Source organism: Chaetodon trifascialis, chromosome 11 (genome assembly GCF_039877785.1).
Source record: "Chaetodon trifascialis isolate fChaTrf1 chromosome 11, fChaTrf1.hap1, whole genome shotgun sequence".
Classification (NCBI taxonomy): domain Eukaryota; kingdom Metazoa; phylum Chordata; class Actinopteri; order Chaetodontiformes; family Chaetodontidae; genus Chaetodon; species Chaetodon trifascialis.
In genome coordinates, this window is record NC_092066.1 from 18,112,653 (window position 1) to 18,125,582 (window position 12,930).

General features: G+C 41.3%; 1 protein-coding gene across 1 annotated transcript; it reads left to right on the forward strand.

Moving 5' to 3' along the window:
• Nucleotides 1-1,428: 1,428 nt before the first annotated feature.
• rgs5b (regulator of G protein signaling 5b) lies at nt 1,429-2,652 on the forward strand. Its single transcript, XM_070974309.1, has 5 exons — nt 1,429-1,570; nt 1,714-1,803; nt 1,910-1,971; nt 2,065-2,228; nt 2,340-2,652. The coding sequence occupies exons 1-5, from the start codon at nt 1,527-1,529 to the stop codon at nt 2,514-2,516; spliced, it is 537 nt and encodes a 178-aa protein (XP_070830410.1). The 5' UTR covers nt 1,429-1,526; the 3' UTR covers nt 2,517-2,652.
• The last annotated feature ends 10,278 nt before the right edge of the window (nt 2,653-12,930 follow it).

Consider the following 12,930-nt stretch of genomic DNA (forward strand, 5'->3'; position numbering starts at 1 on the left):
TACATTAACGTAAAGTGTTTATTATCTGCTCGTCTGTGAACACCACAAATCTAACTTGCTGCATTACATGCGTGTAAATATTTGGATTATTATTATTTTTGCAGATTGCACTTATTCATTATACTGTAAACATTTCTACATTAAACGCTGAACAGGTCTTTTCACTTTTCACTATATTTCATGTTGAACATTCCTGATTATTGACTTCCTCAGTGCTTGTTTTTTTTTTTTTTCTTACTCTCTACACGTTGACCGTTATGCACAATAACACCAAAGCAAAGTCCTCGTATGTGAAAACTTCATGAACCAGATTCTGATGTGCATTTACTTTCCGTCTCCTACTCAGAGATGAGTCCTTTCAACCATGAAAACATTTTTCCTCCAACCTTAGGAGACTCTTTTAGGTGGCCAAAAGTATAAAATGTTCCGTCTTACTGTAAAATAACTAAGTACATTTACTCAAGTACTGTCCTTAAATGCCCATGTCGCACCCACACAGGAGTTTTCACTTATCTTGTCTCATTAGTCTCCTCTCAGAGTGAGCCTGACTGTCATCCCTCTGATCTTTCTTTTTTTGTCGGACCTGTTGGAGTGTGATGGGTCCAGCTACACTGCATCGCTCCTACTGGTTTGTTAAGTTTGACGGCCTCATTTCATTTCTTAACAGAAGCATAGAAAGGAGTTTAGAATAGCTTCATCTTTATTAGTTCCAACATTAAAATGTTGCTGCATAATAGTGATCCAATAACATAAGAGACTGGGGATATTATCCATTGAGTATTCCTATTTTTGATACTTTAACAGCTAATTTGGTGTTTTTGCATCTTTTAGAACAAGCAAAGAATTAAGTCTCGCTTTGCGAAAATAAAAACTGAATAAAAAGGACAGACCAGGTGAAACATCTGGTTTCAGAGTATTTTCACACTGTGTTATTGCTTTACTTAAAGAAAGGACCTGATTATGTTCCAGATATGCTTATTTAGGTTATTTTGGAATTCACCTAGAAACCAGTTTGGTGATTTAGGCATGAGGGCTCGTTGACCCTAATCCTGAGACCGAAGCATAACTTCTATTAAAGGAAAGCACTGTCGAAAGACTCTCACTTCAGGGGAGTTTCTGTCCTTGTGAGAACGTTTGGTTCCCCTCATTGAAATATAACACACACACACACACACACACACACACACACACACACCCTGACTGAGCACAAAGACATTTAAGAGTTGTGAAGTAATTTAGTCACTGTGGCCATCACACATGTTGTTCAGCAGTAAGGAAGTCGTCTGGAGGGAAATCAGTGTCGAGGAGTGTCTCCTCATCCCTCCACACATCTCATTTCATTGGCTGAGAGGCGTGATGTCACAGAGTGGACTACCCTATAAAAAGTCACTCTCGTACACACATGCGGCAGACCAGCTGAGACTCACTCACAGCAAGGAAGACAGCTCTGTGAGACACCACATACTTTACGAACAACTGTGAAAACCTTTGGGAATATCCACCAGCGAGCGGGAAAACATCTCATCATGTGCCGAGGACTTGACTCACTGCCCAGCACCTGCCTGGAGAGGTGAGATCATGAGGCCTTTCTGACATTTCTCTGTTTTGGAGGAACAGTAATTCATTCTTCTGTTTCTACAAAATGACAGCTGAACGTAATTGACTTTAAATCCTATTTGTAACATTTTCTCTTTTTTTTTTTTATCTTTGCAGGGCGAAGGAGCTGAAAGCTTTGTTTGGAAGTTTACTACAGAAGTCAGATCACAGCATCACCGGCCAGTCAAAGAAAAATGACAAACTGAAGTAAGACATGCAGTCAAATTCTCTTTTTGAGCATGTCAGTCAAATCAAAGTGAGCCATGGCGATTTGTAGAACTTTTCCTGATGGTGTTTTTCTGTCTTTCTGCAGGCTGAACGCTGATGAGCCTCTGAAATGGAACGAGTCCTTTGACAAACTGTTGTCCAGTCAAAGTAAGTCCTCCAGATCAGATCAACTGTTTCGCTCACTCCACATGTTTCAAGGTGACTTCCAGATGTTAACTCTCTCCTCTCTCTTGTTTCCAGATGGGCTGTGCCTGTTCAGAGCATTTCTTATCTCAGAGTTCAGTGAGGAAAACATCGCCTTCTACTTGGCTTGTGAGGACTACCAGGCAAGCAAACCTTCAAAACTGGCCAGCAAAGCCAAGAAGATTTACGACGAGTTCATCAGCTCTAACGCACCACGAGAGGTAAATATCAAATAGCGTACGCGGATTATTAAAGATGGTATTCTGCTGGCTTCTCTTACGCTGCTGTGAAGCACCGATATTCACCTCTTCACCTTTTTGGTTCCTCTGCAGGTAAATCTTGACCACCTAACCAAAGCCATCACAAAGGAGAACATGGAGCATCCCAGACAGTCCTGTTTCAACCTGGCCCAAGCCAAAATCTACACCCTGATGGAGAAAGACTGCTACCCTCGCTTCCTCAAGTCCTCCACATACCTGGAGGTCAGCAAAAAGGCCAAGACAGGCTAACGACCTTCATTAAAAACTGTCCAGCACCCAGCAGACGTGACGCGATCACTCCTCAAAAGGGACATAAGCTTACTGAAGCACAGCAGAGACTGAAAGGTTGACACTCAGCAAACACCTCAGTCCAAGGAGTTTGGTGCCAGGTTGTGCAGTTATTTTGGAGACCGGAGGTTGCATACAGATCGGGGTCCGGGCTGGAAGCTAAAGGTCGCATGAAGCTGTGAGAAGAGACTGAGCTGCAGGCGCTGCTGCCTCTGACAGAGACGCGTGTACTGAACATACAGGGCTGCACGACCGACGGCCGCAGTGGCATCAGTTAGAAAATGCAGACAGATATACATGAGCTGCTTTCACACAACAAAACTACCACTGGGAGACACTCCGTAGCACTAGTGTTTATTTATTCATTATTTATTTAAAGTTATTGTATTCTCATTTTTATTATGTGAATATTTGCTGTGCAGCTACTTGGTGAAAACTGGTTTGTATCTGTATTTTTATCTGAAGTACTGTATGTAAAAAAAAAAAAGTGCATTGAATAAACGTAATTTCCAGAGACTAAAAGGTTATTGTTTTGTTCCATGGAAATGTCAGTTGTAGAGAAGGTGGCTATGGTTACTGAAGTCAGGAAAAACACAGACAGCCGGAAGAAGACTTGCTCATGTGCGTTGTTCTAGTTGCTAACTAATCTGTGACCTCAGCGGTTCCACTTCTCACGAAGGTGGCTGGATGACTCCTCTTCTCCGCCGTGACACTGAATGGACAATATGAAGCGCGTGTGTGTAAGGTCGTGTGGGATTCCAGTAATTCTTGAATTTAGATGAACTGACGACTTTAATAATCACCAGAGGGGAAACTAGTTTGGTCGCCCAGTAACGAGCAGGAGGCGCAAGTCAGACGGGTCACAACACACACACATGTCCTTTATTCCTTCAGGCTGCACTGTGCCTGTGTGTGTGTGTGTGTGTGTGTGTGTGTGTGTGTGTGTGTGTGTGTGTGTGTGTGTGTGTGTGTGTGTGTGTGTGTGTGTGTGTCTCCAAAAAACGACATAATTTTGCCTGGAAGCATCTGAGTGTGATGGATGGTTGCCATGGAGACAGCAGCCACCTACTGAGCACCTCCACAGGCAGGTTTGTTTACTACCGTGCAGCCCGTGAGTCACAGCAGCCTCTCCTCCTTTTACTAAATCAGCTCCTTCCCTCCATTCTCCTGCCGTCCATCATCACCACCACCTCGCCGCCCTCCCACTGCAACTCCTGTTCGAACACTCAGCCGCTAAAGAGGCGAGGGCGATGTCATTAACACCGCTCACACACTGGTGGGAAATGACAGAGGCTATCTCTCCGCTCCACCCCTCTTTCTCTCTGTCATTTTCAGCCAGAAGTGATGTGTAATGAGGCCTCTTCTGAACGTGGGCATACAGTCATTGAGATTCAGTGAAGAAACACAGATTGTTTTTTTTGTTTTTTTGATTCAGCGAAGTGAAACTCTAACAGACGGACTTGACTTTTAAATGTCACTTACTCTTTGCTATGGCAGCTGATGTTACACATACATATGCAAATATTATTTTGGTGCCGTGTGAGACGTTTGGGTGTGATTCACGTCAATGTCAGAATCTCCGTTGGAAACAGAAAGAAGCATGTTGAGACCTGATCAGGGGCGGTGGCACGTGGGTGGACAGAACTTGTTTTTAGCTTTTTTAATAAATGTTTTTGTGTATCGCAAGATTTTGTGTCAGCAGGAGGGTGTAGTCTGGACTGTGTTGAACTTTTGAGATAACTGAAATCACCAATAACACAAATAATCATAGAGGAACAGAGAGAGAGAGAAAAGCTATCAGGACAGAGATAAATGATTTGTTTTGATGCCTGGAGGAAAATAGGTTCACTGCAGCAACAACTTGGATCTGCATCAGAAATACACCGAATGTAAAAACTGTTAAAGATCGAAAGCATCCACGTCTGGCTGTAGAGTTCCTGCTCTAATCAAACCCAGACAGGAAACTGATCTATTGTGATCCCAGATTATGCATTTTTGTGTGATGTGTGTAACTGGATACAGATGGTTTGGACAAAAAAACTTTGAAATAAGTAAATGACAGCTGAATCATTAATGCCAGTCAGAGCTTTTAGCTCATTTCCTGCTTTGTCCTGTTTTTCAGCAGTAATGACATAATGAGACACTGTATGAGATATTTCTGCCTGGTGTATTTCAACCGAGCACCATCTAAATATTAGAGGTCCATCATCTTCAGTCCTCAAAGAACTGAATGTTTTACCTTGAAGAAATCCCAGTACACACAGTCAGTGGGTGAAGAACTCTTCAGTGTGGAAATACTCTGAAAGTCTGTATTCAAAGTCTTACTGAAGTAAAATTACAAATATTAGCATCAAAATAAGCACTAATAATGCAGAATGACCCTTAACATACATTATATTAGTGGATTCTAATTAGTGATGCATTAATTTGTGGGCATCACTCATTTTTTTTAAAGTTGATGAAGGTGGTGTTAATTTTAAATACTTTGCATATTGATGTGTATAGCATAGTCCATAATAATACATCATGATTTATTAGTTAATTCATAGTTTGTTAACAATCTGACAATCTGCAAATTAGCTTGTAAAATAAATTAACTGTCAAATAAATGTAGTAGAGTAGAAGTATTCCATAAAGAAGTCCCATAAAAAGGACAAAGGAGTACCTCAAAATTGTAATTAATAACCATAGTTTACTTTCCACCAGTGCACACCTTTCAGTAAATGTGTGACTACAGGTATTTATGAGCAGTTTGTGTTGATCTTCCATTACAAGGTGAAGAGTGAATGATAAAGTCTTTGCTACTGTATTTATTTTGGGCATCAAGTGAAGAATAAACTGAGATTTTGAGGTTTTGGAGGTGGCTTTATGCTGTTATTATGGACAATAAGTAGGTAATAACACTTAATATCATGCACTTCAAATTTCAAATGATGTTATCTTTGTGGCTTTGGATTAAGCACTATTGACAGACGGGAATAGACACACCAGAGACAGACACTGCAGCCAAAAACAACACCAAGATAAACAGAGAGAAAGGTCAGTAACTCTACATGGGGAAAAAGAAACTATCTTTGAACGGGAATTTTTGGGAGGATATAACTGCTATATGTATTATACTACACTGATAAAAAGACTGTGTGCATGGTGCATCTGTACTCCATTAACCGAACAAACTACACTGATTGTCTTCAGAGTTTTCCACTGTTTTATGGTAATAAAAAAACAGTATTTTAAGCTAATTTAACATCCTGGAATCGACATGATTGGAGCTCAGCTTTATAAGCCTATTTTTAACTGCTTCCAGAAGAACAAGAAACCAGCTGCCAAACCAACCTATAAAAGGGATGAACTGCTGGAGGCTTTTGACAGTCACTTAAAGTAGCACAGAGAAAATCCTTCAGGACTCAGCTGACAGGATCTTAAGGAATACCATGTTTACAGCCCGGCCTCTTTACAGTAACTAAGTGATGAAAACTGATGACGAATTAAACGTATTACAAGCTGTGAGCTGTGAAATGTTCCATGTAAATTCCATGATGCTGCTGCATTAAGTAAAGCTCCATTCTCCAAAACTGAAAATGTAAATCTCTCCTTCTTCTTCCATAAGTCCCTGAGTCCAGTCCTGCAAGGGACTTTCTTTGCCTTTTTATTGGTAATCCTCTCTTTCTTTCACCTCTCATGTCCTGTCGTCTCTTCTCTACTCACTATCAAAAACACTCAAAGATACAGATATGATGCTGTCGCGTTGCTTCTCGCCTTTCAATAAAGCCTCCATTCGACTCATTATTAAAAAAAACATATCTGAATAACTACAGTAACCCAGGAGCAAAACAAGCCTCTGCTGTGAAGGTGAAGCCATTGCTCTACCAGTTTCTGTCGGACTGTTCATTTTGCTGTAATGTATTTTGTATTTGTTTGAAGGCAGAGTTATAACCTCCATCTTCAGGCTTTAGAATAGTTACTCTCTGCCGGCTCACCAGAAATAACCTTAATGTGTTTGCACAAAAGGAAAAACAAGATGATCAAGCTTTATTTCAGTGCACTGCTATCTTTACATCTGGGATCATTAAGTTTTACAGTCCACAAGGTGAACACAGACACAGCCCACACCTGGATGAGCTGGCAGGGGAGAGGCTGAGCCAGGCCTCTGTGTTTTTGGTTACATGAGCGTTTCTAAAGCACGGATCAGTTTAAGTAGACTGCTTTAAATGTCAGTAAGGTGGAGACATAATGTGGCACAAAAGAGGTGGAGCTCCATTAAACGGTGGATCTGGCTCATCTGGACACCCACTTCACCGGCAGAAATGAGTCAGCTTGCTCGTTTAAAAACATATTCGCTGTGCGAGTGGTGATTAATAAGCGTTGCCGGCGGTGCTTGAACTTGGGAGAGTGGTGTAAAAACAAAGAGCTGCAGTCATGGATACCAGGTTACCAAGGGAACAAACCCTGCATCCCATCCAAGCGCTCCCTTCAAAATGCTCAATTATACCACTTCAGCTTGAACTCATTTTCATTTCATTTGGCTTGCAAAATGAAAAAAATGGCTGCTACCATGAGTAAACCCCTTTGTGTCAACTTGCTGAAAATAGCCTCTCGTCGAGCATCACAAACACTTCATCTGATTATAGGTGATATTAAAACGCTGGCGAGAGTTATGAGAATATACCACTGGTCTGTTATGTCAGCATCTGGTCTGCATTATTTCATTACACGATGCCATACGAAGACAGCAGGGAGTCGAACCATATACAGCAAATAATGATGACTCACCTCACGGAGGTAGAGCCTCATATGTTTGCTGTTAGTTACACTTTCCACAGAGAGCCTGAGGGGATAGAGTTTGACTTTTCTCCGTCCAGTTCTCCCCTGGGCCTTCTGAGTTTCCTCCTACAGTCTAAAGACATGCAAATCAGATGGACTGGAGACTCTAAATTGCCCAAAGGCATTAACGTAGGTGTGATGTGATTTGCGGATCTGTATGCTCAGGCCTGTCCAGGGTCCCCCCGGTGTAGGCTGGGATAGATAGAGTGAAAGACTGCTAAAAACTCTAAAAAATAAATAAATAAAAGTTTAAGTGTCTCTTTCTGTGAGCGTGTCCCACAGGAGACTCCGTCTGTGGTGTTTTCCCTTGTGACGTTTTCCTTCTTTCTATTTACTGAAGATTCTGCTGCTGGACATTTCAGTAAACTTCCTCGTGACAGTAAAGCTCCTTGTCGCCTGTTAAATGAGTCAGCTGCCTCTCTGCTAACAATTCATTCCAAGACACGAGACCACAAACGGATTCCTTTCCCACATTAGTACACTGTCTGCAAATAAGATGAGGAAATGATAGTTCAATACAAAATAAAAATACTTCCCACTGTGCGTTTGTCTGCTTTGTTTACTATTTCTTTATTCATTCTGCATTAGTAGGATGAATTGCCCTGATGGGATTTCACTCAAGACGATACTGTGAAAAGCATGAACCCTTAAAAGCTTTAGCTAAAGTCCAGACATTAATCAAACGCTAATTGAGCGATGCAGTTAACAGCATCAGGATTAAAGTTCACCGAGTTCAAGTCCAAAGCAGATTATTTAAGTGGGAACTCGAAGTTCTGGAGAGTTGAGAACAGCCACATAGAAAATATGTGCAAACAGTCAAACTGAGGCCAGCGTGCTCATTAAAGAGAAAGTTTGACATTTGGAAAATATTCTTGTTCTCTTTGCTGGTGCGGGTTAGAGAAGGCTGACACCACTCTCCTGTTAATATGTTAAATAAGCCATGAGACAGTTAGCTTAGCTTACCTTAGGGGAAGAGAGCAAGCCTGGCCTCTGTCTGAAGGCAACAAAATCCACCTAGCAGCAGCTCCAAAGCTCCCTAATTAATTCACCTCATTTGTGTAATCTGTACAAACACCAGGAAGTCACATGGCCAGGAAATAGACTGGCACCATCTCCCACCTGTAGCTTCATATTTAGCATGCAGACAGGAGAGTGGTGTCAGTCGTCTGGACTAAAAGAAGGCCACTTTCTTGTGCTGGTGCGGCCAGGGTTCATGCAAAGTATGAGCCCCGGCCGCACCAGCACTGTGTTTATTCCACGCTGCACGAGCTTTATAAACTCAGCTGGCAGTTATGAGGTTAAGTGATGCACATAACAATCCTTCAAGTCCATTTTCAACATGGAGCACAAACACACAGGAAATAGTGTGACGTAGGTCTGCCACCGCCACATGACTAAGTGAGAAATAATGGACAGTGTGTGAGGCAACAACTGCGTGGCTTCTGCAGTGACAAGGTAATTGGGTTTGCAGGAAGGTCAGCTTTGTACTCAGCTGCTCTGACAAACACAGCGGGCTGAGTTTGTCAACCTATGAGGAGTAACGAGCGCCTAAACGCAGCTGATCTCATGTCAGTCTGCGCTCAGTCGCATGCCACTTTGTGCACATCAGCACAACACCTGATTCCTGTTTTGCCAATGTGTCAGATTCATTCATGCTCTGTGATAATCAGCGCAGGGGATGAGTCCTACTCACTTTGCCCTGCTGAAAAATCCAGTAGAATACCATTAAAAAACCATTAGAAACCATTACAAAGCCACCAGGAACCATTAGAAACCAATAGAATATGCCTAATGGTTTCTCTGACTTTTTTCAGCAGGGTGGGGTCATCTATTTTTTTATCCAGCACCACCATGAGGTCAGAATTCATATTTGTTCTTTGTTTTATGACCAAATATTTGCAATATTCATGACATTCCCTTCAGCTACAGCTGCACTTTGTGTGCTAATTGGCAAATGTTGGCATGCTTACACACTGAACTACGTGACCAGGGTGAACACCTGCTCAACATCAGCATGTTAGAGTTGTCATTTTGAGCATATTAGCATTCTGATGTGAGCGTTTCCCTCAAAGCATCATTGTGCCAAGTCCATGTTCAGACTGACAGTAATGCTGCATGACAAAACATTGAACCCTGTAGTAACATCCTTTATCCAATCATGTGTTCACAAAGTGGTGAACCTCTCTCCATCCTTGCTTGTGAACGACTGAGCGTTTCCAAGATGCTCCTTTCATACCCAATCATGATACTATCACCTGTTACCAATCAACCTGTTTACCTGTGGAATGTTCCAAACAGGTGTTTTTGGAATATTCCACATCTTTCCAAGTCTTTAGTTTCTCCTGTCTTCACTTGTTTGAAACATGGTGCTGCATAAATTTCTAAAAATCAGTGAAGCTGATGAGGTCAAACATTAAATATATGTCTTTGTACTGTTTTCAGGTTTCTTAAAGGAGATGAACAAATTATCATATTCATCTTTATTTCTATTTTCATTTATTTATTTCTATACTTTTGGTTTTACATAACTTCCCACGTTTTTTGGATTTTATTGTTGCACATGAAAGCACAGATTCCTGATAGATTGCTCTCTTGCTCTCTCATGTGAATGCCATATTTCCACTGTTTACCTCGTGATCTTTGCAACTACAATAAAATCTGTTGCCATGATAACTTTCCAGAGTTGAAAAGTACTATTAATTGCTGTGTGTTCTTCTGGCATCTGATAAGCCTTCAAACAATCAGATCTATTTCTCAAGCTGGACTTCCTGAATCTCACTTCATGTCTCGCTGGTACATGGACAACACACCAATTCAGCCCACTGCTGTTTCACTGCAGGTCTGAAGACCCACTGAGGTGCAGCCTCACAGTCTTTTTGAAATAACTCAACACATGTGATTTAATCTGAGCTGATTCAGATGAGTTCATTTGCAAAACACATCTGTCCATTCGGATGTATTTTCCTAATTTGTTTGCTTCTTTGTTTGTAGTCCAGGGAATATCAGTCAAACTAGTATTGAGCTGTTTTGACAACATATCTCATATTTGTTTAATTTTCCTAAATTATGTCTTTTTGAATGTGTATTCAAGGGAATATCAGTCACACTAGTGTTTGCTTCTTCATTAACAGAATGGTGACGATCTGTTTTTGCAAACAAACACATTACGGTCTTGTCTGTGACAAGAGAAAAACTGCTGAAAGAAAAGCTTGTCAGCCTTCAAAAACTAGTCCAACGTGTGCGTGCGTGTGTGTGCGTGTGTGTGTGTCTACTGCAACTACAAACAGCATCAAAGATAAAAACCTCACAGCTCTTTGCTCACGTGGTGAACGACAAGCTAAGAGAGATACAAGAAGATACAGTGAAGACACACCAATTAACCAATTAATTAACCAACTGACTTGGACGCAAGAGGCTTCAACTCTTGTCTGCAGCAGTGCAGCATCCCAATTAAGTGTCAACACGCGATAGAGATGTCAGAAACCATTGCAGCGACGAGCAAGATGGCACGTGCAGCAAACAGTCATTCAGGCTGCAGGAACTGGATGCCCCGAGTGAGACGTCAACTGCTTGAAATGAGGCAATTTACTAAAGAAGACCTTCTAAAGCACCTGATACAATATTTCCGTTCTGTTCAGGTGTGATCTCAGGGAACACTTTGTCCCCATAAAGCACCCTTTTATCCCAAAAAATAAAAAGTGAGGGGGGTGATTTTCTGAAGTGACACAGCATTCTGTTCATTCAGAGCTTAATGGAGTCTCTCTGTGCCTTACACTGAGGTAGAGAGGACGACAGTCACACCTCACACAGGTTAACAAAAGGCGAGGCGCAGCGGAAGATAAAGACAGACATGGAGAATAAAAAGGCGCTCAGTGAATACAAGAAGTGGATGTTTGACTTTGTCTCTTCTCCTTGGTCTTCTATTGTTGTGTGATTTAAGTCCTGGAGAATGCAAAGAGCTCTGTTGCCACCTGCTGGAGAGATGGCATGACTGAAGTCTGAGCAGACAAATGTGTTGGTTTCATTTCAGATTCGGGGAGAACAAAATTGTTCTGTACAGTGTGCAAGCGAAATGCTCCTCATCTCTTTTCCTGCACCTCAACGGGGAAACTAAAATGATGCTTACATGCAGAGTGTCTACACTATTACCAAAGAAAATGTTGATCAGTGTGAAGGATTTTCCTAGACTTAAAGCTGCTATAATCAAAATTTTCATTCTAACATTGGCTCAAATTGTTATGTGCATGTGAAAGGTGTTGCTTATGGTGACAGATCCACAGAGAGTTGTCACCCACCAACTCTGCAGCCCCCCCTCAGCTCTGTGGAGCATTTAACATCTTTCCCTTCACTGTTTCAGTTCACTCTCACTGCTTTCGTCACCTTCTTCTCCAGCCACAGCAGGAAAACACACACAAAAAAACCTCACCGCACACGACCAGCTCAGCACCATCAGCAGCAACATGAAGTTAGCAACTAGCTGGTGAACATAGTGGGGCTTGTAGCAACTAAATATTTTTCCTCAGGATTTGGCAGAGAGCCAAACAGTTGAAAAACGAAGGTTAATATTGCACTCATACTGATCAGGAAACAAAATGAATGAATGAATGAATGAATGAATGAATGAATGAATGAATGAATGAATGAATGAATGAATGCTATTCTATATCTGCTGGATGTGAAGCTCGGCAGCTGTCAGAGCCTTTCCTCTGAAAACTTCCTGCTTAAAAAACAGCAAAGTTGAGGACCGGACAGCTAAACAACAAGCTGAATGTCACTATAAAACTGCAGATTTGCTGCAGATTTCTGTGATAATTCTCCCTATTTTCATCACTCCAAGTGACTCTTTTTATATTGTCACATTATTTTTACATTGCCATATATATATATATATATATATATATATATATATATATATATATATATATATATATATATATATATATATATATATATATATATATATATATATATATATATATATATATATATATATAAAGAGGCTCTAGAATTTGATATGTCAACATTATGTTTCCTCTTATTTCTGATCAAAATGTCTTCAAAGGCTTGCAGACAAAAAGAAATCCAAAAGAGACAGGGCTGACAGAAGCCAGGCACACAATAGAGTACAATAAGGAATGCTTCCCTAAACCTGTAAGGAAGTTTCTTATCTTTATTCCAAAATTACCTTCCTCTGCTTCTTGATCATGTCAGCCCTTTTAATCGGCCTCCAGGACCAGCCTGCATGCAGCAACCGGAGGAATAAAGGTTAAGACTGTCAGCACTGAGAGAAATCCACTTACACCTCTGAGTGTGTCTTTGCATGATGGAGCTTCATCGGGCTAAAAGCATAATTACTGTGTCAGCTAGTTGCTGGACCACTGATGCGTCTGTCATTCACAGTTTTGTCAGACTTCGTCTTCGCCTGCTGCAGGTGCATGAGTTTCTCTGAAATGAATGGCTGTACTAATCCTCATATTACAGGGGGAACAAAGAGCCCCTCAATGACCCCTGGGAGCTATATGGAAGCTGATGGGGGATTTGTTTTTCCCCT

What these genes read in the sequence shown, in the direction of transcription:
- rgs5b (XM_070974309.1), top strand. Translation starts at nt 1,527, where the DNA reads ATGTGCCGAGGACTTGACTCACTGCCCAGCACCTGCCTGGAGAG. An exon ending in CCCAGCACCTGCCTGGAGAG is followed by an intron (nt 1,571 to 1,713) that starts GTGAGATCATGA and finishes TTATCTTTGCAG; the next exon opens with GGCGAAGGAGCTGAAAGCTT. An exon ending in CAAACTGTTGTCCAGTCAAA is followed by an intron (nt 1,972 to 2,064) that starts GTAAGTCCTCCA and finishes TCTTGTTTCCAG; the next exon opens with ATGGGCTGTGCCTGTTCAGA.